Raw genomic sequence first — 22,953 nt, forward strand, 5'->3', positions numbered from 1 at the left:
CCCCCCCCCCCCCAAACATTATAATTTTGTTGGAATTGAATTACCCCTGTTAAAGAAGTTTTCTTACATGGCTAACTCTTAATTTCTTCGTAATGATCAGGATTTTTCTCTTTTCCCTAAAGGTATGTTGGGTTATTTCTTTGGTAATTCAGGAAATATTTATTGTGTACTTATGGTGTGTAAGGAACTATGTGAAAGAGGCCAAGGAATAAGACAGTTTCTTCCTTCAGGGAATTAAGAATCTCATTAGGAGGGGAGATCAACATGGGCATGGAGACATACTGATAAAATATTATTAACTTTAAAAATCCCCCAAATATTTTGTTATAAGTAAGGAACAAAATATGATGTGAATTTAAAAGTTGGGGGTGGAGTGGATATTTAGAGTTGGATCGGGGGAGTACATCTATCTAAAGACTTCATGAAAGAGAGGGTACCATTTGATATGGAAACTGATGGGGGTATTGGGGCTGGAAGAGAATTCCAGGCAGAGGGCACAGATTAGTAGGGGATGACTATAGGAAAGCGTGCTGAATGCCATTCTAAGTAGGTTACTTCACACTGTATCATATAGATAGCTATACATGATTTTGAAGGCATTGGGGGACGTTTGGAGATTTTGTGCATGCAGAACTTTGTGATCATAAGAAGTTAATCTTTCAAAGGTCTTTAGGATGCAAATGGGAGGGTGGATAGTATAGAAGCTTATTGTAGTACATCAAGGGAAGGATTGAGGACCTGGTCATTGGGGTTGGTAGCTTGGGAATATCTTGGTTCTGTTGAAGAATTAACTTGAGTTATGGCAAAGCTCACTTCATGGTGTTCAATATTTAGGATTCTGCTGCCAGAAGCTGAGCTAACTCTTCTCCCTGGGTGTAGCTGTGATTGAGAGAACCTGTGTGTGAATGATTCTTCCCTGTTGTTGCATTTGCAGTGTCGGTTTCTAGTTTCGGAGCTCAGCTGATCCCTGCAGAAATTGCTTCTGATTGTGACCTGTGTCTCCCTTGCTGTCTCTTTTGTGGTTTTTTTTTTTTTTCCTAGTTATTTTTCCCTTGAAAGATAAAAGGAGGCTCTTAGGCCAAATTTCATTCTTTTGGTTTAGCTCATGTGGGATTACACCCTGTGTAGGCTTTGTTAGTAGGTGCTGATCTGTATAGAAGCTTGGATATCTACAGCTTTGCTCTCTCTGCTTTGTGGTACTACTTCTGATGTTTATATTTCCAAGTTTGTGATTCACAGGCAAGGGTGAATGACTGAGAAATATTGCAGATGAGTGGGTGTGTTTGTTTCCTATTGCTGCTGTAGCAAATTAGTATGAATTTGATGGCTTAAACCAATTCAAATTTATTATCTTACAGTTCTGGAGGTCAGAAGTTAGACACTGGTCTCACTGTACCAAAATCAGGGTGTTGGCAGGCCTGTATTCCTCCTGGAAGCCCTAGGGGAGAATCAGTTTCCTTGTCTTTTCCAGCTACAAGAGGCTGCCCATGTTCCCTGGCTCACAGTCTCCTTCCATCTTCAAAACCAGCAATGGTGGGTCAAGTCCTTCTCACATTGTGGTGGATAACTCTTGATTTGCATTTTCTTTTCTTTTTTTTTTAAAGAAAAGAACCTTTGCGCAAAGAATTTGGCATGGTGGTTAATTCCCCAATCATTCCTGCTTGTCCGAAATAAATTTTGTCACTTTCTTTTGGCAGCTGACTTATAATTAATTTTTAAAAACGCTGTAAGAAGTGTGTGTGTGTGTGTTATGATCTGTATGTTTATCTGATGATGGGGAAAAGGGAGGGAATGACCCATGTGCTTTCAGCTGGAAAGACAGCATGGGATTGCAATTCTGGAATGGATCATAAAGAGTAGACTTAACCTCGCTGTGACAAAAACATGTAAACCACTCATGATTCTCCACTTTTTACACTTTATTCTGAAGCCATATACTTCAGTTAATGTGATTTAATGGTTTTCTCTCAAAGTGTCATTTGGCAGGATGTTACTAAGGAGAAACATGAAGTTGAAGTGTATTTGGGAACAAAACAAGTGAGTAGCCAAATTAAATGACTCATTTTATGAAAAGGGAAGAAGGTCAGAGGTTAGTTAACAAGGTGCTTCTTTGTTCATCTGCGAATCCAGTGATAGTTTGACCTTTGGGAGAAATTTATTTTAGGTCAATCAGTATTATTAAGGCAGGTGCTAGAGATTTTATGTTCATTGTATTCTACTGTTGGCATAAGAACTTGGACATTATAATTATCATATGAGTATAAAAGTTGATGTGCTATAGTAGTAAAATTTATATTAATTTAGTTTGAACTAAGGAACATACCTATGGGAGATATCACTTCCAAGAAATCTCTACTTATGTTCTTAAGGACTTACATATGAGTCAAGGATTTATTAAGAAAATACTTCCAAGACAATAATAGATGTCACTTAGACACATCACTTCTTCCTTGATAATTTTTTTTTTTTTTTTGGTATGTGGACCTCTCACTGTTGTGGCCTCTCCTGTTGCGGAGCAGAGGCTCCGGACGCTCAGGCTCAGCGGCCATGGCTCACGGGCCCAGCCGCCCCACGGCATGTGGGATCTTCCCGGACCAGGGCACGAACCCGTGTCCCCTGCATCGGCAGGTGGGCTCTCAACCACTGCGCCACCAGGGAAGCCCTTTCCTTGATAATTTTATACATATGATTTTTTTCTGACCTCCATCCCAGTCATCATTATATAGATAAGGCAATTGTCATTGAATAATATTTAGAACTTTTAGAATAATAATATTTAGAATAATTTTTAGAAAGTATACATTTCAGAAATACTCAGTTTACTGTTAGAATGGAAGAAGGGTTTTGTCGTAGACAAGTAGATGTCAGTTTAATAACCTACTAGCTTAGACACTGCCTAAGTCTTTTGTTTTCCTATGATAAATTTGATTACCCTTTACTTAGAAGGAGAAACTTATCTTCAAGGAGATAATTATTTGCTGGATGAAGGCCAAGAGAAGAAGTCTAGGAATGTTAAGCCCCCTTATAAGAGGAAGTTTGTGTTTCTTTTATTACTGATAATCCTTAGTGATCTAAAGATTGAAGTCCTGTAAGTTTATCACCACTGCTCTTCCTTTTCATTTCCCATAAAGAGCCTTTGTACAGGCAGTTGAGAATGATCACATGGACATTTAAGATGGCCTGGTGCTGGACATTCATTCCTTCAGTTTTTGTATTTTGCATCAAGTAGAAGAAAGAAGGAAAAACCTTGGGGTATAACAAATAAGAATGACATTAACTAGAGAACAGTGGGTCTGACTTGTAGTAGATGCTCAATAAACAATATTTAAAGGAAGGAACCAAATAATTTGTTTGTATATGTGGTTAAAGTTAGTTTTCATAGGGTGGACTTTCTCTCTGTCTCTCCCTCCCTCTCTTTTTGCTTTGGGAAAGGTGTTTCTGTTGTATCCAAAGGAAAGAGACACATTTTTTTAGCGTTTAGAAAGAACTGTAAATTATAAGCTTAAAAATACGATTGGCTTAGGGTCATCCTAAGAATTACAGAGGAGGACCTAAAAGAGATCTAGTGACTATTTTTTCATGATTTAGAAGATGTCTCTACTGTGTTTGGCTTAAGGGATTTTGCTTTGTTATCTGATAAAACAAAGATTTGTTATCTGTCTTGACCTTTTATAAAATGAGACCTATTTAGAATAATCTTTTGAGATAAAGTTCTTAAACTTCTTTCTGGGTCAGGGAGTCATTTAAAAATTGTTAGGAACTATGGAATTTCTCCCACCACTCCAAATCACATTTGCAAGTACACAGTTTTTCTCACAACTTTAAGAAGTTTGTAAAGTCACTAAAACTTCTCCAGATATAGAACAAAATATAACCTTTTGTTCATTTGTTCATTTTATTCATATGTGTTCATTCATTTCCATGGCTTTTAAGGTTTGTAGGATTTTTGGAGAGAATGCTACCCTTTTTTTAAAAAACAAAATATTATGTATATATATTTTAAAAGTCAACCATTTCATCACATAAAAATTATGCCCTACTCCCAGGGAGGGAAATCTCCATCATTAGATGATTTTTTTTTCCTTTGGTTTGTGTGCATATGCTAGCAGATGTATTATAATATATAGTTGTAATGCCTATTTTTAATAAATATAAAATCATATTGTTTTACAGCTGTTTTGTTTTTTGTTTCTGCTTTAGCTATACATATGAATCCCTTTCCATGCCAGTATTGGTAGATCTAGCATATTCCTTTAAAAGCACTACTTCGCCCTTTATTCAGCATGAGCATAATTCTACAGACATACTAAAATTATTTGTAGATTGACTTTTATATTGAACATGGTTGGTGGCAGAAATAAGAGGAGAGAAGGAGCGACTGGTCGGAATGATATTCGTCGTTGCTCAAACTCTGCTTTGTTCATCTTCTCAGAGACTGGTTGTGTAGAGCTGGAGAAGGCATACGTTTTGAACAGAGGAGATTGTTGGCCAAGAAATAGGCCTCCCTCTAACACAATACCCACTGTGATGATTTACAATGTTTCAATCTCAGCAAAAATACCACTTGTATTCTGAATTCCTTTGTTTCAACTACATAACTCAATAAGAAAGTTTCCTACAATTGAAAAGAATAGGCACTGTTTAGAGGCCAAGTTTTGCCTTGTAAGGCTGAATGTGCTTTATTTTAAGCTACTCTTTCTTCTCAAGAAGACTGGTATAAACAAGAGGAGGGCCCTCTGGTAATTTCTATGCAAAGCATCAGTAATACTGTTTCTTTTTAATTTAATTATTTTTAATCCTGCTTATTTATTTAGTGCCTAACGCTATAGCACCTAATGAGCTCAGTGTTTGTGACAGTACATCCTACTAATGAGTGGAGGCAGACTGCCTGGGTTGGAATCTCTTCTTCAACTCTTATTAGCTATGAAGCCTCGGGTAAGTTTAGTAACTGTTTCCTCATCAATAAAATGGGGGATACTCATAGGACAAACTCATGGTTGTTACGAGGATTAAATAAGATAACGCAAGTGAAAAGACAATCCAGGGAATGGGAGAAAATATTTGCAAATTGTATTTCTGATAAGGATCTAGGACCCAGAATATATAAAGAATTCTTATAACTCAACAATAAAAAGACAAATAGCCCAGTAGAAAAGTGGGCTAATTTTTGAATAGACATTTCTCCAAAGATATACAAGTGGCCAATAAGCTTGTGAAAAATATGTTCAACATCGTTAGTCTTTAGGGCAATGAGATTCTACTAGGATGAGTATAATAAAAAATATGGAAAAGAAGTGTTGATGAGGATGTGGACCCTCATGCACTGCTGGTGGAAATGTCGAATGGGTACAGTATCTTTGGAAAACAGTTTGCTGGTTCCTCAAAAAGTTAAGTGTTGCGTTATCTAACTCAGCAATTCCACTCTAAGTTACATCCCCAAGAGAATTGAAAACATATGCCCACGCAAAAACTTGTTCACAGATGTTCATAGCAGCATTCTTCGTAATAGGCATAAGGTGGAAACAACCAGAACGGCCATCAGCTGATGAATGGATCAACAAAATGTGGTCTCTCCATACAAGGGAACATTACTTAGCCATAAAAAGCAATGTAGTATCGATACAAGCATGAACCTTGGAAACATAATGCTAAGTGAAGGAAGCCTGGCACAAAAGGCCACATATCATATAATCTATGTGATTAATCTATGTGATTAGAATAGGAAAATCCGTAGAAAGTAGATGAGTGGTTGCCTAGGGCTCAGGGAGGGGAGGGAATGGGGAATGACTGATAATGGGTACAGGGTATGGGGGATAATGAAAATGTTCTGGAATTAGATAGCGATGATTGTTGCATAACTTTGCAAATATACTAAAAACTGCTGAATTGTACACTTCAAATGTATGGATTTTGTGGCATGTGAACTATATCTCAATTGACAAAAAAATGAGATAATGCAGGGGGAGTGGTACCATGCCTTCATATGGTAAGAACCCTGCACCTATTAACTACTTCTACTGCTATCATTATTTTCATTATTATAAAAGGATAATTTCTTGTAATGTGCTTATTTTATTTCTAGTTCTTTTCTTCAAATTACACACATGTTAGCAGTTTGGTGCTTGTAAAATGTTTTTCAAGATCTGCAGTTGCAAACAGGTTCTGTGATGGAAAGCCTTTGAATTATTGTGAATGTGTTTTTTCCATTTGCTTGCCCTGCATCTTCTTAGTATAAAATAAAGTACTTCTTGGCAGGTCATATGGCATTTATAGATTTTTTTTTTTTCTTTTTACTCTCTTTCATTTGATTTATCTGATTGGCCACACTCAACTCTTATGATGAAGAGAAAGCAGAGAAACCAAGAATAGGATAATCTAGAGGAATTCCTCAATCTTGATGAAATCTCCTTTTAATATTTTTCTTCCCACTGTTAAACTAGTAATTTTTCTCCTTCTGGGCAATAGCTACATAGTATGGGACTTACAGTAGTACAACATGTTAACATAAACACACTTGGATGTTTTTTGACAACATTTTATGTAAAATATATGTTAAAATCGAGTCTTTACGTAGTCAGTTATCCGGAATAACATTTGGACTTTGCTAAATATGTCTATGGTATCCTCAACACTGATCCTTTTAGAACTATTAATAGATGAGACTTGGGAGCATTTCATGGTTTTCAGGATTAAATGGTATTTATGCAAGTATACAAACTTTAGTACATTCCAGTTTATAAGATGTTAGAATATTTGATTATGGCTAGGGAATTGCACATTATCTGCCTATTTTAGGATCTAAAATTGATCTGAGTTGTGTTTCTAGATTTACTCCCTCAAGCTTAAAGGGTGTTCTGATTTTGTCATTATCAATATCAACAGAAGATCATTTCAGTTTCCTTGTAGCTAGGTGTCATGGTGACTTTTTTTTTGGCCAGGCTCTTTCTTTGAATGTGTGACCTTGTTTGGCTTGTCTTTGATTATTATATATCTCTACTTAGTCTGATTTGCCTGGCTGTTGCTTTACTACTTCACTTTGACCTTTGATAAAGCTGTTACACCGACTCTTTCCTAGTGGGGACCCACCTGATTGCCCTGCCAATTAGATGCTTTGGTCTTGCTTGCTGGTTGGAGTGTGTCCCTTGATGGCCTTAACGCTGGTATTCTTTGTATGCTAACACACATATATGGAATCTTAAAAAAAAAAAAAAAAAGTTCTGGAGAACCTAGGGGCAGGACAGGAATAAAGACGCAGACATAGAGAATGGACTTGAGGACACAGGGAGGGGAAAGGGTAAGCTGGGACGAAGTGAGAGAGTGGCATAGACATATATACACTACCAAATGTAAAATAGATAGCTAGTGGGAAGCAGCTGCATGGCACAGGGAGATCAGCTCGGTGCTTCGTGACCACCTAGAGGGGTGGGATAGGGAGGGTGGGAGGGAGACACAAGCGGGAGGGGATATGGGGATATATGTATGCATATAGCTGATTCACTTTGTTATACAGCAGAAACTAACACACCATTGTAAAGCAATTATACTCCAATAAAGACGTTAAAAAAAAAAGGAGAGGAGAAAAAAAAACTGGTATTCTTGTTTCCTAGTTCCTGCCTGGGTGCTGTGTGTGGTACCTCTTTTCTGTTCTAGAGCACAGGCTTGTCTCTGACAGTTGCCACCTTCTGCATGGCAGTTTTATGGCATGACTGTTTTTTCATGCCACACAAGGGGTAGCAGCCTTTTTTTAAATTGTATGTTTAACATGAGTATTAATACTAAAATCTTATTTATGTATATATGAATACATTATATATGGTTACTGTTTTGATTTGAAAATTTCTATAGTAATTGTGTCCTAAAATATTTATATTATTTATATTCTTATTTAGAAAAAAAATAAACGGTGAGTTCTGGTAAATTATACATTAAAGAATTATGCGTACAACTGCCATAGGTGTCTTTGATTAAATTCTTTTATTAAAATTGCACTTTTAGTGAAGTAAAAAACTTACCGTAATTTCTGTGTACATGTGTGTAATATATTATAACATGTATTTATATGTATAATTGAGATTGTAGTTTACTAGTATGTATTCACATAAATCTATTAAGTTAAAATATGTGCCGTTTATCAAAGTTGGGCACAATTATGTGTTTGTACATAAACCCACGCGATCTTGGAATGTAGTCTTAGGGCTGGGCTGACGGTCTGTGTGTATGAATGTAGGGAGAACGACTCGTGTGTGGTTTCTATTTCTTTCCACCGTGAGGGCCCTGCACAGTTTCTTTTCTGGTTAGCTGCTGCCGACATGATTGTAGGGCTGCTCCCTGCGTGTGGCTTGGCCTCAGAACCCACGCTGTCTGCTTCCAGACCTACTCCTTCTCCGGTTGCAAGTCAGCGTAGTATAATATTTACTGGAAGAGAGTAAGTGGGTATGGTTGCTTTACGTGTGCTCCAGCTTGCCCTTATTAGTATTTCTTGGTTCTCCCATCAGCAGGTCTCTGATTTCTTCCTGAAAAAACAACCTTGTGCAGTCATGATCCTTCTGCCTTTACAAATCAGCCAGGCTTTGGAAAGGGAAGTGATTGTTCATCAAAACTCTAAACACCGGGATAAAATGTTCTTATTTAGATGAATCAGGGGTCAATTTAATTTTCTAATGAGCTTTAGAATTGCTTTTCTTGTCTGCCTTTAGGCACTCTTTTAATTCTGGCTTTTCTTCTTTTCAATGTTTCTAGAAGTCACATTTTCATTCTCTGCTCGTAATAAAATGATCTTTAGACACATGGAAAAGAGGAAATGAGAAAGAAAATCTGGGTTATCTCAGTGATCGTGGTTTTAGAATTTTGCAGAGGGATGAAAAGGCCATAGATATAATAGAATCATGTTCTTTTATTGAAGTGGACAATTTATAAGTCTAGATTGAATTATAGTCAATATACAGTTTGTTTGGACTTAATGAACATATTAAATACATTCATTCAATAATTTTTAAAATCGACAACGTGTATTGGGAGCTGCATATACTATGGCAATCAAAGTAGACTTTTCTTGCCCTCATGGACTTACGCAAATCAATAGGTAATCAAATTGAGATAGGTAAAGGGTGCAAAGGAAATGAAAACAGGGTACTTTGAGAGATTGGGGAGGTCCGGAAGAAAAGATGTTTAAAATTTGATCTGAAATAGCCATAGGAGTTAAGCAGGTTGACTATGGGCTTATAAGCAGGCAGAGCAGCATGAGCAAATATCCTGGGGCAGGAAAGGGCTGGGTGCATCTGAGTAACACAAAGGCCAGCGTGGCTGGAGCTACTGAGAGGAGGGAGAGTATTGCAAGATTAGACTTGGCATAGGTAGGGGTCAGATGATTCAGAGCTTTGTAAACCGTGTTAATTTAATTGTTCCAGAGTTCATTGTCAAGCTGGCCAGCATTTAGAAAGTGGATTGAAAAGGAACAAGAGCAGACATTAGGAGATGGTGTCAGGTTATTGGCATTACGTTAGTGGATTCCAAGCAGGAGATAACAGTAGCTCAGACTGGGGGATGACTGGGAGATGAAGAGTTGTGGGTGGAGTTAAAGTATATTTAGGAATTTGGGACCAACAGAAATTGGTGATAGATTGTGGTAGTAGATAGATTGTGGAATGCCAAGGACTGGTTTCAGGGTCCTGGCATGAACAGGAGGGTAGTTTACGGTGTTATGTACTGAGTTAAGAAAGACTGGAGACAGAATTGATTTGAGAGAAGACCAACAGTTCAGTTTCAGATGTGTTAAGTTTGAAATGAGTCTGTGAGATATCTCAGTGCAGGTGTCAGATTGACGGTTGGATATGTGCTGTGTTATTTATCTCTTGCTGCATAACAAATTGCTCTGAAACTTAGCATCAGATCTGTATTAGTTATCCATTGCTGTATAACAAATTACCCCAAGCTTTAGCAGCTTAAAACAACAAATATTTACTGTCTCATGAGGTTTTCTGGGTCAGGAGTTTGGGAGTGGCTTTGCCAGGTGATTCTGGCCAAGGGACTCTCATGAGGCTGCAGTCAAGTTGTTGACCAGGGCTGCAGGCTTGACTGAGGCTGGAGGATCTGATCCCAGAATGAGTTATGCACATGGCTTTGGCTCACCATCGGCCCCAACTGGGCCATATGGTTATCCTTAGTTTCAAGAGGAGGTGAGTATTATAACTGGCTATCTTGCTTCAAGGGGGAAAAAAAAATGAGGTTAGATTTGTAAGCAAGAAAGGGGAAAAGGATGATTGAGTAGGTAAACAGCAGTATCTACCACAGTGAGTTTGAACAAATGCTTTCCTCTGGAGTGAGATAACTAGAGGCATGGTCATAGTGAAAATTCTGATTCCAGAATTCAGCATATCTGACTTTTATATTCCAAAGGAATATGTTAAAAATATGAGTTTTAGGGCTTCCCTGGTGGCGCAGTGGTTGAGAGTCCGCCTGCCGATGCAGGGGACATGGGTTTGTGCCCCGGACCGGGAAGATCCCACATGCCGCGGAGCGGCTGGGCCCGTGAGCCATGGCCGCTGAGCCTGCGTGTCCGGAGCCTGTGCTCCGCAACGGGAGAGGCCACAACAGTGAGAGGCACGCGTACCACAAAAAAAAAAAAAAGAGTTTTAAAAGATGAAATTGGGTGCTCGCTTTGTCAGCGCATATACTAAAATTGGAATGATACAGAGAAGACTAGCACGGCCCCTGTGCAAGGATGACATGCAAATTCATGAAGCGTTCCATAGTTTTTATATGTATGGCTGATTCACTTTGTTTTAAAGCAGAAACTAACACACCATTGTAGAGCATTTATACTCCAATAAAGTTGTTAAAAAAAAAGAGATGAAATTGGAACCAAGTGAAATTTCCTCATTCGTCTTATTGGGGAATGTATGAGTTGAGACATACTAAATATTTCTTCTTTGAAAATCGGGTTGAAACGGAAACGAAAAATGTTTATTGCATGTGCTTTTTATCCCTACTTTTTTTTTTTTTGTGGTGCAATACATATAAAATTTACCATCGTAACCATTTCTAAGTAAACAGTGGTATTAAGTACATTTACATTGTTGTGTAGCTATGACCACCATCCACCTCCATAACTCATTTTATCTTGCAGAATGGAAAGTCTGTACCTATTAAACAATGACTCCCAATTCCAGTCTCCCCCCAGTTTCTGGAAACCACCATTCTACTTTCTGTCTTTATAAATCTGACTACTGTAGGCACCTCATATAAATGGAATCATGCAGTATTTCTCTTTTTGTGATTGGCTTATTTCATTTGGCAAAATGTCCTCAAGGTTTATCCATGTTGTACAGTGTATCAGAATTTTCTTCCATTTTAAAAGGCTAATATTATTCCATTGTCAGTATATGCCATATTTTGTTTGTCCATTCATCCATAGGTGGACACTGGGGTTGCTTCCACTTTTTAGCTATTGTGAATAATAACTGCTATGAATATGGGTGTGCAGATGTTTCTTCAAGATCCTGCTTTCAATTCTTTGGGGCATATTATTGCGTGTGCTTTTAACTCAGGTTCAGTCAGGTTTGCTAGTTTACCCTTGTCCTGAGGGAAGTGCTAATGCTTTGAAGAAAGATTATCTGTCCAAATCTTTTTTTTTTTTTGCGGTACGCGGGCCTCTCACTCTTGTGGCCTCTCCCGTTGCGGAGCACAGGCTCCGGACGCGCAGGCTCACCGGCCATGGCTCATGGGCCTAGCCGCTCCGCGGCCTGTGGGATCTTCCCTGACCGGGGCACGAACCCATGTCCCCTGCATCAGCAGGCGGACTCTCAACCACTGCGCCACCAGGGAAGCCCTGTCCAAATCTTTTTGTTTGATTCACTCTCTTGCTCACTTCAAGAAAACTTTGTCATCATGAATTATATTTTATGTCTAGGATGATGGAAGAGAAGGGGCAACTGTAGTTTCTCAGAAGACACTGGCCATTGGGTTGCTGCAATGGAAAAGAACTCTAGTTTTTAGGGTGTCATTAGAAAGGAAATATGAAACAAAACAGAGAACATATCCTTTCTATGCAAAGCTGTGTTGACTGTGCACATGGATTACTCTCTAAGATTCTAGTCTCCTACTTAAGAAATGATTTTACAGTGAGAGAAGTCTAGTAAGGAAACCTGAGTCTTGGAGCAAATGCTTATGGTGTTTTTATAAAACTGACTAAAATGATTAAGACTCTTCAGTCTAAAATCATGAAAGTGGAGAGAAGATATAATCACTGGCTATAAAATCATTTGTTTCAGAAGAGCAAACAAGAATTGTTCTTCTAATCTTCAACTAAATTAATTAATCTTCAACTAAGTTTAATTAATCTAGACTTTTTGATGCTTTAATGAGGTACATTTAAGACGAAGGAAAGGAAGATCTATTATATATAGAAAAGAATTACCAAGTTTCGCTATTCCCAGAGATGGTATAGATTGAATTTACAAATTTTCAAAAAAAAGACAAGTAAATATCTGACCCACAGTAGAGACTATTAAATAAAGATAGTGCTGATTTGAGGCAGGATCCTAATTTTCAACAGTGACATAGGGACTTTCCAGGCAGTCCAGTGGTTAAGTCTCCGTGCTTCCAATGCAGGGGGCGCGAGTTTGATCCCTGGTCGGGGAACTAAGATCCCACATCCTGCACAGTGTGGCCAAAAATTAAAAAAAAAAAAAAAGTGACCTAGAGGATAAATGATCATAGAGGATAACATTAGTGTGCTTGGGGGAGTGGTTTCTTGCATTTTTGTTCATACTGTGGATTTCATCTTTTATCTCCCTTATCCAACCCTACCTGAATAAGCTTTTCAATAAAAATTATTAATAACTCTTGTGAACTTTTTATATAGTTATGTAAGTTGAAAATGAGGGAGTATGCATTTTTCAATATAAGGCTATATTTAAATTATTTTACTCATTAACTTTCAGTTTGTACACTTTGAAGCAAACAGTGCTGTGCTTCATGGGCTGATTTCTTCTTTTCTTTTTTTAATTAATTAATTTATTTTTGGCTGTGTTGAGTCTTTGTTGCTACGCGCGGGCTTTCTCTGGTTGCAGGAAGTGGCAGCTACTCTCGTTGCAGTGCCCGGGCTTCTCGTTGCAGTGGCCTCTCTTGTTGCGGAGCACAGGCTCTAGGTACGCGGGCTTCAGTAGTTGTGGCATGCAGGCTCAGTAGTTGTGGTGCACGGGCTCAGTTGCTCCGCGGCATGTGGAATCTTCCCGGACTAGGGCTTGAACCCGTGTCCCCTGAATTGGCAGGCGAATTCTTAACCACTATGCCACCAGGGAAGTCCTCATGGGCTGATTTCTTAACTGTGAGTTTCGTGGGAAAAATCTTTACCCCTGAGTTTTTTGTTTTATAAATTTACTTTTATTTATTTATTTTTGGCTGCATTAGATCTTCATTGCTGCGCATGGACTTTCTCTAGTTGCGGCAAGTGGGGGCTAGTCTTTGTTGCAGTGTGTGAGCTTCTTACTGTGGTGGCTTCTCTTGTTGCAGAGCATGGGCTCTAGGTGCCCGGGCTTCAGTAGTTGTGGCATGCAGGCTCAGTAGTTGTGGCTCACGGACTCTAGAGCACAGGCTCAGTAGTTGTGGTGCACGGGCTCAGTTGCTCCGCGGCATGTGGGATCTTCCCGGACCAGGGATTGAACCCGTGTTCCCTGCATTGGCAGGCGGATTCCTAACCACTGCGCCACCAGGGAAGTCCTACCCCTGAGTTTTTAAGGGGAAACAGTGTTCCTTTCTGTCATGTTCTTCCTGCTTATTATAAATATCTTGGGCAAAGGATTGCATTTTAATGGACTTGCAATTTTGAAAATTTATTAAAGTGACTTCAGTTTTTAAAAATTACCTTACGTCTTGGTTTTAACTTGTTGTGGCTCAATGTTAAAACATTCTAAAATAGAGAAAAAAGTTTAAAAAACTACTTCTGAAATACTCTATTTTTTTAATTTAAAAATTGCATTTATACGGCATGGTATTAAAGTATATGAACAAAGGACAAATACTCCTCATTTTTCTCCCAGATATGTGTTCTTTTTCTGAAAGTCAGTAAAATACGAGGTTTTGAGAAAGTCTAGGTAGCTTGTGTAATCTGTCAATAACTTTATGTTTTGCATTAATCTTCTCTTCTGTCTTCTCGTCTTAATAACTGATCAGTGCGCTGATCATTTTGCCTAGGAATACTTTATTGCAAAAGGTGTATTTTAAGTGATGCAACTCCCTCTTCACCAGTGTTTCCATAGTGAATGGACTAGAAGATGGGGAGAGTTCGGCCGACTTGGCACAGTTATTTTACATATAGCCAATTATCTCTTCAGGCTGAAGTGGAAAATTCACTGGAAAGACAGATATAAGTAAAAGCAGCTTAACCTGGAGAGTTTCATTTTTAGAAATACGTGCCCTTAACTGCATCTAATTTAGGAGTATGGATCCTGATACATTTCTCTCACTCATCCTCTGGGGTTTGGCTCCATAAGGGAGCCCTTCTTGGGTACTCAGTGTTGGCATCTAACATCTCTCCCTCCCTCCTAGATCCTTCCTGTCTGCATGTAATTACAGATACATGGAAGTCTCCTATTCTCACCATCCCGCTCCGAGGCAGACAAGACAGGCAGACAGACCTCCTCTCAGCTCAGTTTATTTTTATAGCTGCCAAATTCTCTAACCTTCCTACTTGTCCACATTAAAGTGAAGAAAACTACTTTTGCAGGATGGGTGCTTTAAAGAAAAGAATGGTACAGAGTGTTATACACTCATTTCAGAAATTAGCAAATATAGCTAATAAAAATAGAATATAAGAATCTCTCAGGACCTTCTGAGAAATAAACAGTGCTAATATTTTGGCTCTTACCTTTCTGGTCACATATGTATACATCGTATAAATGAAGCACCGTGTGCTTTGATGACCTGCATTTTTATTCCTTAATATATTATGAAAAATCCTTCCATATCTTTATTTTCTTCTCTAGTATCATTTTTGACGGTTGTATTTATGTATGAAAATATGCTTCTAAATAATCCCCAAGGATGGACATTTAGATTAACAATTTTTTTCAATTATCAAGTGTGCTTTGAAGAACATCCTTTTAAAGATATCTAAATATTTGTGTATCTAATGATTTCCTTAAGATAAATTTCCAGAATTTCTGGGTCAATGGTTATAAAATTTAGAAGTATGTTAATATCAGTGTAGTTATATTGTCCCAGGAAACTTGTAATAATTTACACGTCGGCCAGCCCAAAGCCAGCTTCCCTGCTCCCTCACAACATCGCATGCCATCTGGGTCTTAGGGGTTAAGTTCACTTTTCTTTTTTCAGGCCTCATTTTCCCCCAGATCCTCCAGTATCTTGCTTTAACTCTGTGGACTATGTCTTTCTTCTGAAAACTTGAGCTTCTGGGGTGGTCTCCTCCACGTGAAGACCTCCTCTCATTTGCTCTGGTTCTGCTTGGTATCTTCACCCAAATATCCTGCTAATCTCTAATTCATTAGGTGCAAAGGAGAACTTCCTTTCTAATCCATCTCTCTTCCTGTGCTGTTCTTATGTTTTTTTTGTTTTTTGTTTTTTTTTTCTTTTTAAGTAGAGAAGCACTGTCATCCTTCAAGTTAACCTAAAAGCCTGGGAATTTTTTGGACTCTCTTTCTCCTTCATTACCCTTGCGCTGATTTGGTAGTCAAGTCCCGGCAACCTTACCTCTAAAACTCTGTACTTCTTGCATCCATCCCTTTTTTTCTAATCTCATTGCTACTCCACTACTTCAGGCTTTCAGATATCTAGTATGGGAGATTATAATATACCTCAAACTAGCTTCCTTTCTCCCAGTCTCCTTTCCTACTAAATCTAGTTTTCATGTTAAACTCAACTACAGGACACCTGATTGTGTCACTCCTTTGCTCAGTAAAAGTCAGTGGCCAACATTGCTTGCTTGTTTAAACCCTCAGCTTGATATTCAAAATCCTCCACAGTCTAGCTGCAGTCTATTTCCAAAACTCAGTGGCATTGCAACTCTGGTCTAAAGCCATCCAGCCAGAGAAACAACTCACATTTTTGTCTGCCTGTCCTGTTCTTTTCATGCCTTTAGGACTTTGCTTCAGCTGTTCTCTTCCATAAATGCCCCTTTTAACAATTTTTATATGCCTTTAACATATCAATTCAAGGCCTAATTCAAATGCAATTTGTTCCTTGAATTCTTCTCTGACCTCCTCTTCACTTCCATCGAGAAGAAACATTTTTCCTCTGAATTTATAAGTGTATCTGTACCTAATATATTAGCTATAGTTGTCCATCTGTTATTTATGTACTTGTCTCACACCCTTCTCCCAAAACTCTTCACACACCTCCCCTTGATAGCTTTCTGAAGGCAGCACTTGGATCTCTTTTGGGACCAATATAGTTGGTCTGATGCTCAGTAAATGTCACCATCTGTTTCTTTGCACAGTGTTTTTTACAAAATAGGTGAACAACTGATTTTCATTAAAAGAGTAGGAAATATAAAACTTTAAATGATGAATATAATAAGAAAGACTTAGAAATATTTCCTATTCTTTTAAAAAATTTTTTTTTATTTTTATTTTTTTAACATCTTTATTGGGGTATAATTGCTTTACAATGGTGTGTTAGTTTCTGCTTTATAACAAAGTGAATCAGTTATACATATGCATATGTTCCCATATCTCTTCCCTCTTGCGTCTCCCTCCCTCCCACCCTCCCTATCCCACCCCTCCAGGCGAAAGTCTTATAAAATGGACAAAACCAATTTGGTTATGCACAACCATTAATTTTTGCTATAGTTTTGCTCAGTAATATTAGCCCCCTGTGCTTAAAAGTGGGGTGTGAAGGGTATCCATTGTCCTACTATCAGGGTTATAATGAAGGCAACTTTCAGACCAAACCTGCTGTGCATATTAGCATTCATTAAACAATCATTATTAGCAAGCAGGCTGAAAAAAAATTTCGTGCAGCCTGTTTCATGAGCTTGGAAAGCCAAGGCTCTCTGTCCTTTTGAAGGACATGAAGGTTTTAGTTGCAGGAAATGCAGCAATATTCTAGAGCTGTACAATGCAGTATGAAGGCTGCTGTGACTAGTCCAAGCTAAGATGTGCTATAAATGTGAAATACACACTGAATTTCAAAGACAGTAAGAAAAAAAGAATGTAAGACATCAGTAGTTTAAAGTAAGTTGAGTATATGTTGAAATGGCAATATTTTGATGTATTGGGTTAAATATTACTAAAATTATTTTTACGTCTTATTTTAAAGTGGCTATGAGAAAATTTTAAATTATGTATATTTCTATTGGACAATGTTGTTTTAGAGAAAAGATTTAGTTAGACTTATAGACAGCATCGGGTAACTAGAATCCTCCCAGCTAATGGCTGAACACAGGGCCTTACGGGATCTAGCCTCCTAGACTTGCTAGATTTTATTGTTTAATCGATGCTGGGACATGTCTATAAAATATTTTGGTCAATTCATATGCATTGAATAACACTAAATTCACCAGTGGGAGATTGTTTCTAATCTTTTAATTATGCCAGTTCTCAAGCCTCAGTAAAAGCACATTTCTCACATTCATTAAATTAATTAGCAAAGGCTCTGGTGTTAATGGCGGCACAGATAATTGATGCCTTTTTAGTGGCCACCTCTGGAGTTTAGCCTTTCTAATTAAATTACAGCTCACCATCTCTGGAGTGTTTTCTTCGGTTGGGACAACTATGAGCCCCTAGAGTGGTTTGCACACTGGAATATGTGTGTCCCCTTGTGGCCAGCTTTTCCAGGTTGTTTAAGCAACTTGAGGAGGCATCTTAGGTACCGGCCTTCTGCTGTCTCATCTTTCCTTTCAGGATTCCCCTCCTGCAGTTTACAAGAGAAAGACACACCTCTCACCCTCCCCAAATCTTACTGTGCTGCATTACTTTGAGGCACCAAACAAGGGGGCAGGTTCAAAGTGTAAAGCAAAGAACACTTCCTTAAGAATTATTAAAATAGTCAGTGCTGGGGCTTCCCTGGTGACGCAGTGGTTGAGAGTCCACCTGCCGATGCAGGGGACACGGGTTTGTGCCCCGGACCGGGAAGATCCCACATGCCGCGAAGCGGCTGGGCCCGTGAGCCATGGCCGCTGAGCCTGTGCGTCTGGAGCCTGTGCTCCGCAACGGGAGAGGCCACAGCAATGAGAGGCCCATGTACCGAAAAAAAAAAAAAAAAAAAGTCAGTGCCTTACTACATCTGAGGCAAGGCTTTGTGTCCCTCTTCCGTCCGACCATCCATCCAACCATCTATCCACCCACCTACCTTAGAATGAGAATTCTAAAGTGAGCTTTTGCCCTGGAGTACATATGAATGTGGTTTTAATTTTTAAAATTTTAATTAATTAATTTATTTGGCTGTACCTTGCTGCTTGCAAGATTGTAGTTCCCTGACTAGGGACTGAACCTGGGCCTTGGCAGTGAAAGTGCCGAGCCCTAACCTCCTAACCACTGGACCGCCAGGGAATTCCCTGAACATGGTTTTTATTTTATTTTAATTTTTTAAATTGTAGTTTCTTTATTATGGAATATTTAAAATCTGAACTCGGTTTTTAAATAGAAAACTAAAGTCAGACTTCCCATGTCAGAAATTATGTCTAATTTAGCTGATTAGTTTGACAGTGAGGACGAGTTTTGCCATTTAGGGAATAGAGGAGACATTTTCTATTAACCGAATGATCTAGATTTGCAGCTGCTTAACAATGTGCTGGGAGTTACATTTGCGGTACGCGGGCCTCTCACTGCTGTGGCCTCTCCCGTTGCGGAGCACAGGCTCCGGATGCGCAGGCTCAGCGGCCATGGCTCACGGGCCCAGCCGTTCCTCGGCATGTGGGATCTTCCCAGACCAGGGCACGAACCCGTGTCCCTTGCATTGGCAGGCAGACTCTCAACCACTGTGCCACCAGGGAAGCCCTGTAGTAGAGTTTTAATGGTGGTATACATGTTCCTGAGACTTGCGTGTTTTCATAGGGGAAACGACTCCTAATTTCCCTGCCACATTTCCAGATTAAGATTTAAATTGACATTTGTTGCTAGGTTCTGCTAAAAGAATTTTTGATGTGCGTTTGAGCTGGTGAAGTGAAAAAACAATTTAAACTAGTTTCCTTGAAGATTTTATCAGGCGGTATTGTTGATGTTTCTTGCTTCACTTCTCTTACCCATCACAGAAATAAAATTCCAAGCTGGGCAGCAGCCCTTGGATCTGTGTGAGCTTGTCAGAAGCGTTTTAAGAAGAGCAAAATATTTAGAGGAAGAATTTGGAAAATCAGCCTTAAGGGATTTAACACATTTTTCTTCTCCTAGTTCAGTCCCGTGTTTGTCCCCCTAATAGAGAAAGGTCATTTATGGGTAAGATTTACTAAGCCAAGGAAGGCTTTTAGAAACGAAATGTTTTTTTAAAAAATCCAAACCTAAAGAAAACACTTGTTTGGAATCCTGAAAGAATATATTTAGCATGTAAATTATACTTACTTAATGCATATATAAATAATCCAGTTATATATAAATTTGTGTTGTCTGCTTACACATTTTTATTTTGGAAACATCAAAATAACTAATTGATTTGATAATGGAGAGTTGAACAAATTTGAGACTTGAAATTTGGTATAAATTTCTAGGAGGGCAAAATGATCAATCAGAATAGTGGGAGTTAGGATTTTAAGTCCTGCTATCACTTTGCTAGCAAATTTTTGCCTCCCTGAAACAGAGACCTGGACCAAGGTTGTTAGCATAATTTTTTGTGGTGTGGAGGGCAGTTCTATACCAGTAAGTGTTCAGATTTGTTACATTTTAAAAATCTCATAATTTAAAAGCTGCAGGCTAATTCCTGTCTTTTACTGAATTCCTGTCTGGTAGAAGATAGGAGGTGTGTGTGTGTGTGTGTGTCTGTCTGTCTGTCTGTCTGTCTGAAAAAAGGGAAATGTGAACTAAAGGCTTATTGAGATATAAATCCATTTTTCCCCCTTTAACTGTACCAGGAAAATGAATAAAGCAGAGTGTTTATATATTTTGGAGTACTTTTGAAAAGTTTGAATGCAAGACAATTTATCTTTTACAAGCCAACACTTTATTTCATATCATTTACTTAGACTCATATTCAGACTTTGACCCTAAGATAAAGACTATCATAGAAACATTACCTTTTAATTTTTATAAACATCTCTGTATGATGGGAACCTATTTTTAAAATTTGATCTCATTCTATATGTGATACAATTGAAGGTTCTTAGTTATCATTTGCTAAGGTGACAGGTACTCATTTCTTGGTTCACACTATCTCTAGAGAGGAACCCAGTATTAGATATTTTAATATGTTTTTGAAAATAAGAAGGTTAAATGCTTGGAAAAGAGGTTAAGAAAAAATAAAATGCAGAAATATAGAAAAATGAATATAAAATAAAATTTATTTTTCAAAATTTCCCCCATTTTATGGTAAAACTTATTAAATTGTATGAATTTTACAGAGTTAAGAGAATTTAATATTTATGACCTTTATATATATTTTTGTTCATAGCAAAATTATTGGATTTTCCAAGTACTCTGAAGACTGATATTTAATATTATATTCATATTGGTGGGGCTACTATAGCACTCTGCAGGTTGATGTGTCTTCCTGCTTTATATACTACATATAATCTCAGCTCTGTCTCTCTCGGGTGTGATGGTCAAGGCTGAGACATTCAGAGTGTGTCAACAAATCCTCTTGGTTAATAAATGGCTTATATGTGGCATTGATCAGATGGTAGAAAGCCTGAAATCGAGGCTGATGCTGACTGTCTTGTCCTTTCTGGAAGGAAGGCCACCTCTTAGCACAATTAGCAACATGAATTTTCTTAGAGAGCCGTTTTGTTTTTCATCTACTTGCCCCCTTTGTGTCTCAGAGTCAGTCTCCAGTTACCTTTATGGATCTGTAGAAGTGCAGTCTTTTCTGACGCTGCTGCTATATTTATTCCAGGAGTGACCTTTTAATTACAAACTCTCCTTCCAGAACAGAGTAAGGCCCAAAGATACCACTAACTTAGTGAAGTAGTGGGTCAACGTCTAATTATGCTATTAGGGATGAGTGAGGAGGTCTGGGTTGAAGGCAGCCCTTTGAAACTGATGCGTTGAGGGCAGAACACACTTGAGCCTTCTCTCTTATTATTTTGCTGTTATCACGTGGGAAGCAGCTTGGCAGTATGCACGGTAGTGGAACAAGCAGCGTGTATATATACAGACAGAACCACAGCTTTCTGCGCCATTCCAAATATGCCTTACGTAGCTTTCAGAACTACTCAGGGACTGTTAACATGCTGCTTTGTAGGATTTAAGCCAACAATGACTCTGCTAGTTTTAACAGAGAATTGGGGAGCAGTTGAAGAGGATATGATTAGAAGTAACAGAAAGGGTAATATGGATATTTATCTGCCTTGTTCACATATATACTATAATAATAATTATGACTAGAACAACAACAAAGAGCTCAATGCCAGCCCCTTCCCAAGTGTTTTCCACTTACATCCGCAAATCCCCGCAATGCCCTTGTAAGTGTTACTTATTCCCACTTTACATGGCTTCCTTATACCTGACTAAGTCACTCTGCCCATCTCCAAGAAGTTCAGGATGCTTTAGTTTTGTAAGGTCAGTTTTTATTTGTGTGGCCTGGAAAATGAATTTGTAATCCAGACCAAAGTTGGTCATTTTTTTAAAAAAACTACTCTGATTTCTCTGCTTGTAAAACGTGTAGATTGCTTTTATAGATCGTTAAAACTTTGTCCTGTCAGTCTTATTACAGGAAAATGGGTTATGAAATTGGCTATAAACCTTATAGTAATGTTTGTTTTGGAGGGTGTAGGACTTGTATGAAAAGGAGGGAAATCATGAGTTTCTTAGTTTCTAAGGGATAGCTTTGGTTTTTGTGTTGAATGTTCTACAACATTTTTATCATGCTGAAACTGCACTTAAACAAAATGCAACAAAGTATCGCGTATAATACTTTGAAACTAAAGTCCTGATTCTTTCCTCACTAATGTGGGTTTAATGGCCGGTGGTGATATGCCGAGGTATGGAGTGAGAAGGCCAGCTTCCTGGGAAGGTGCCCGGGTCTCCCTCTGCTACAGGCATTCGTTAGCAGGCTCCATACATGCTGAACTCGTCAGCCATCCCTTCTTCATTAGCTGTGGATCATTGTGCCTCATGAACTCTACTAATAGACAATTTAAAACTCTCCAGGATGGAGATAATCTTATTTAGCACCCTGAGTAAAGGTACAAACTCTCATACGTTTCCCTCTCTCTCCTTTTCCCTCCCACAGATGAACACAATGACGTGCAGAAGAAAACTTTTACCAAATGGATAAATGCTCGATTTTCAAAGGTAACAGAGTATTTCAAAAGCTTTGATGATTCAGATGTCTCATTCTGGTTGATGGAGCTTGTTGGAGGTGCAGTGAGTTTTCTGCATGAAATGTTGACCTAACAGAAAACTTCTGAGTGTGCAGACACATTTATTTCTCCTTTATTCTCTCTATGATATGTTTAAATGGAAATTCTGGTGTAAACAGTTCATGGTACAAACATTCATGGTGTAAACAGCTCTTTATTTTTACCTGCCATTCTCTAGATACCAAGGTGACAGTGTGCTGCTTTGGACTCTGTGAATTCTTGGTACATTTAGGAAATAATATCTCATGGGGGAAATTTTGTGTTAACTTAGCTAAAAAGATGATGATTTCATTTTTGCCTGGTTAAAAGCAAGTTGGTATCATTCAGGTGGCCTTTCTAGCTCATGTAGACATGTTTAGGGATTGTCATACTCACGGTTATGGCTCATAATGCTTATCTGCCCTGTGTTTCTTTTTTCGTGAACTTCCTCACTTATTTCCCCCAAATCTGTTCTATCTCAGCATTTCTAACCCACCTGGAACATAATCAAC

At 38.4% G+C, this 22,953-nt stretch overlaps 1 protein-coding gene and 1 non-coding gene across 9 annotated transcripts in view; both read left to right on the top strand.

Annotated features, from left to right (window-relative positions):
* UTRN (utrophin) overlaps positions 1–22,953 on the top strand; it is a 550,217-nt gene that overhangs the window by 133,859 nt on the left and 393,405 nt on the right. For all 8 annotated transcript variants that reach the window (XM_024747877.1, XM_024747875.1, XM_024747874.1 and 5 more), the window contains one exon: positions 22,333–22,394. In XM_024747877.1, the coding sequence (XP_024603645.1) occupies positions 22,333–22,394 (62 nt within the window). The remainder of the gene's footprint in view (positions 1–22,332; positions 22,395–22,953) is intronic.
* LOC112401677 (U6 spliceosomal RNA) lies at positions 10,649–10,755 on the top strand. Its single transcript, XR_003003615.1, has one exon. It is a non-coding gene; the product is annotated as a U6 spliceosomal RNA (small nuclear RNA).

The sequence above is a fragment of the Neophocaena asiaeorientalis genome, unplaced genomic scaffold (genome assembly GCF_003031525.2).
Source record: "Neophocaena asiaeorientalis asiaeorientalis breed wild unplaced genomic scaffold, Neophocaena_asiaeorientalis_V1.1 scaffold123, whole genome shotgun sequence".
In the NCBI taxonomy this organism is placed as follows: Eukaryota; Metazoa; Chordata; class Mammalia; order Artiodactyla; family Phocoenidae; genus Neophocaena; species Neophocaena asiaeorientalis.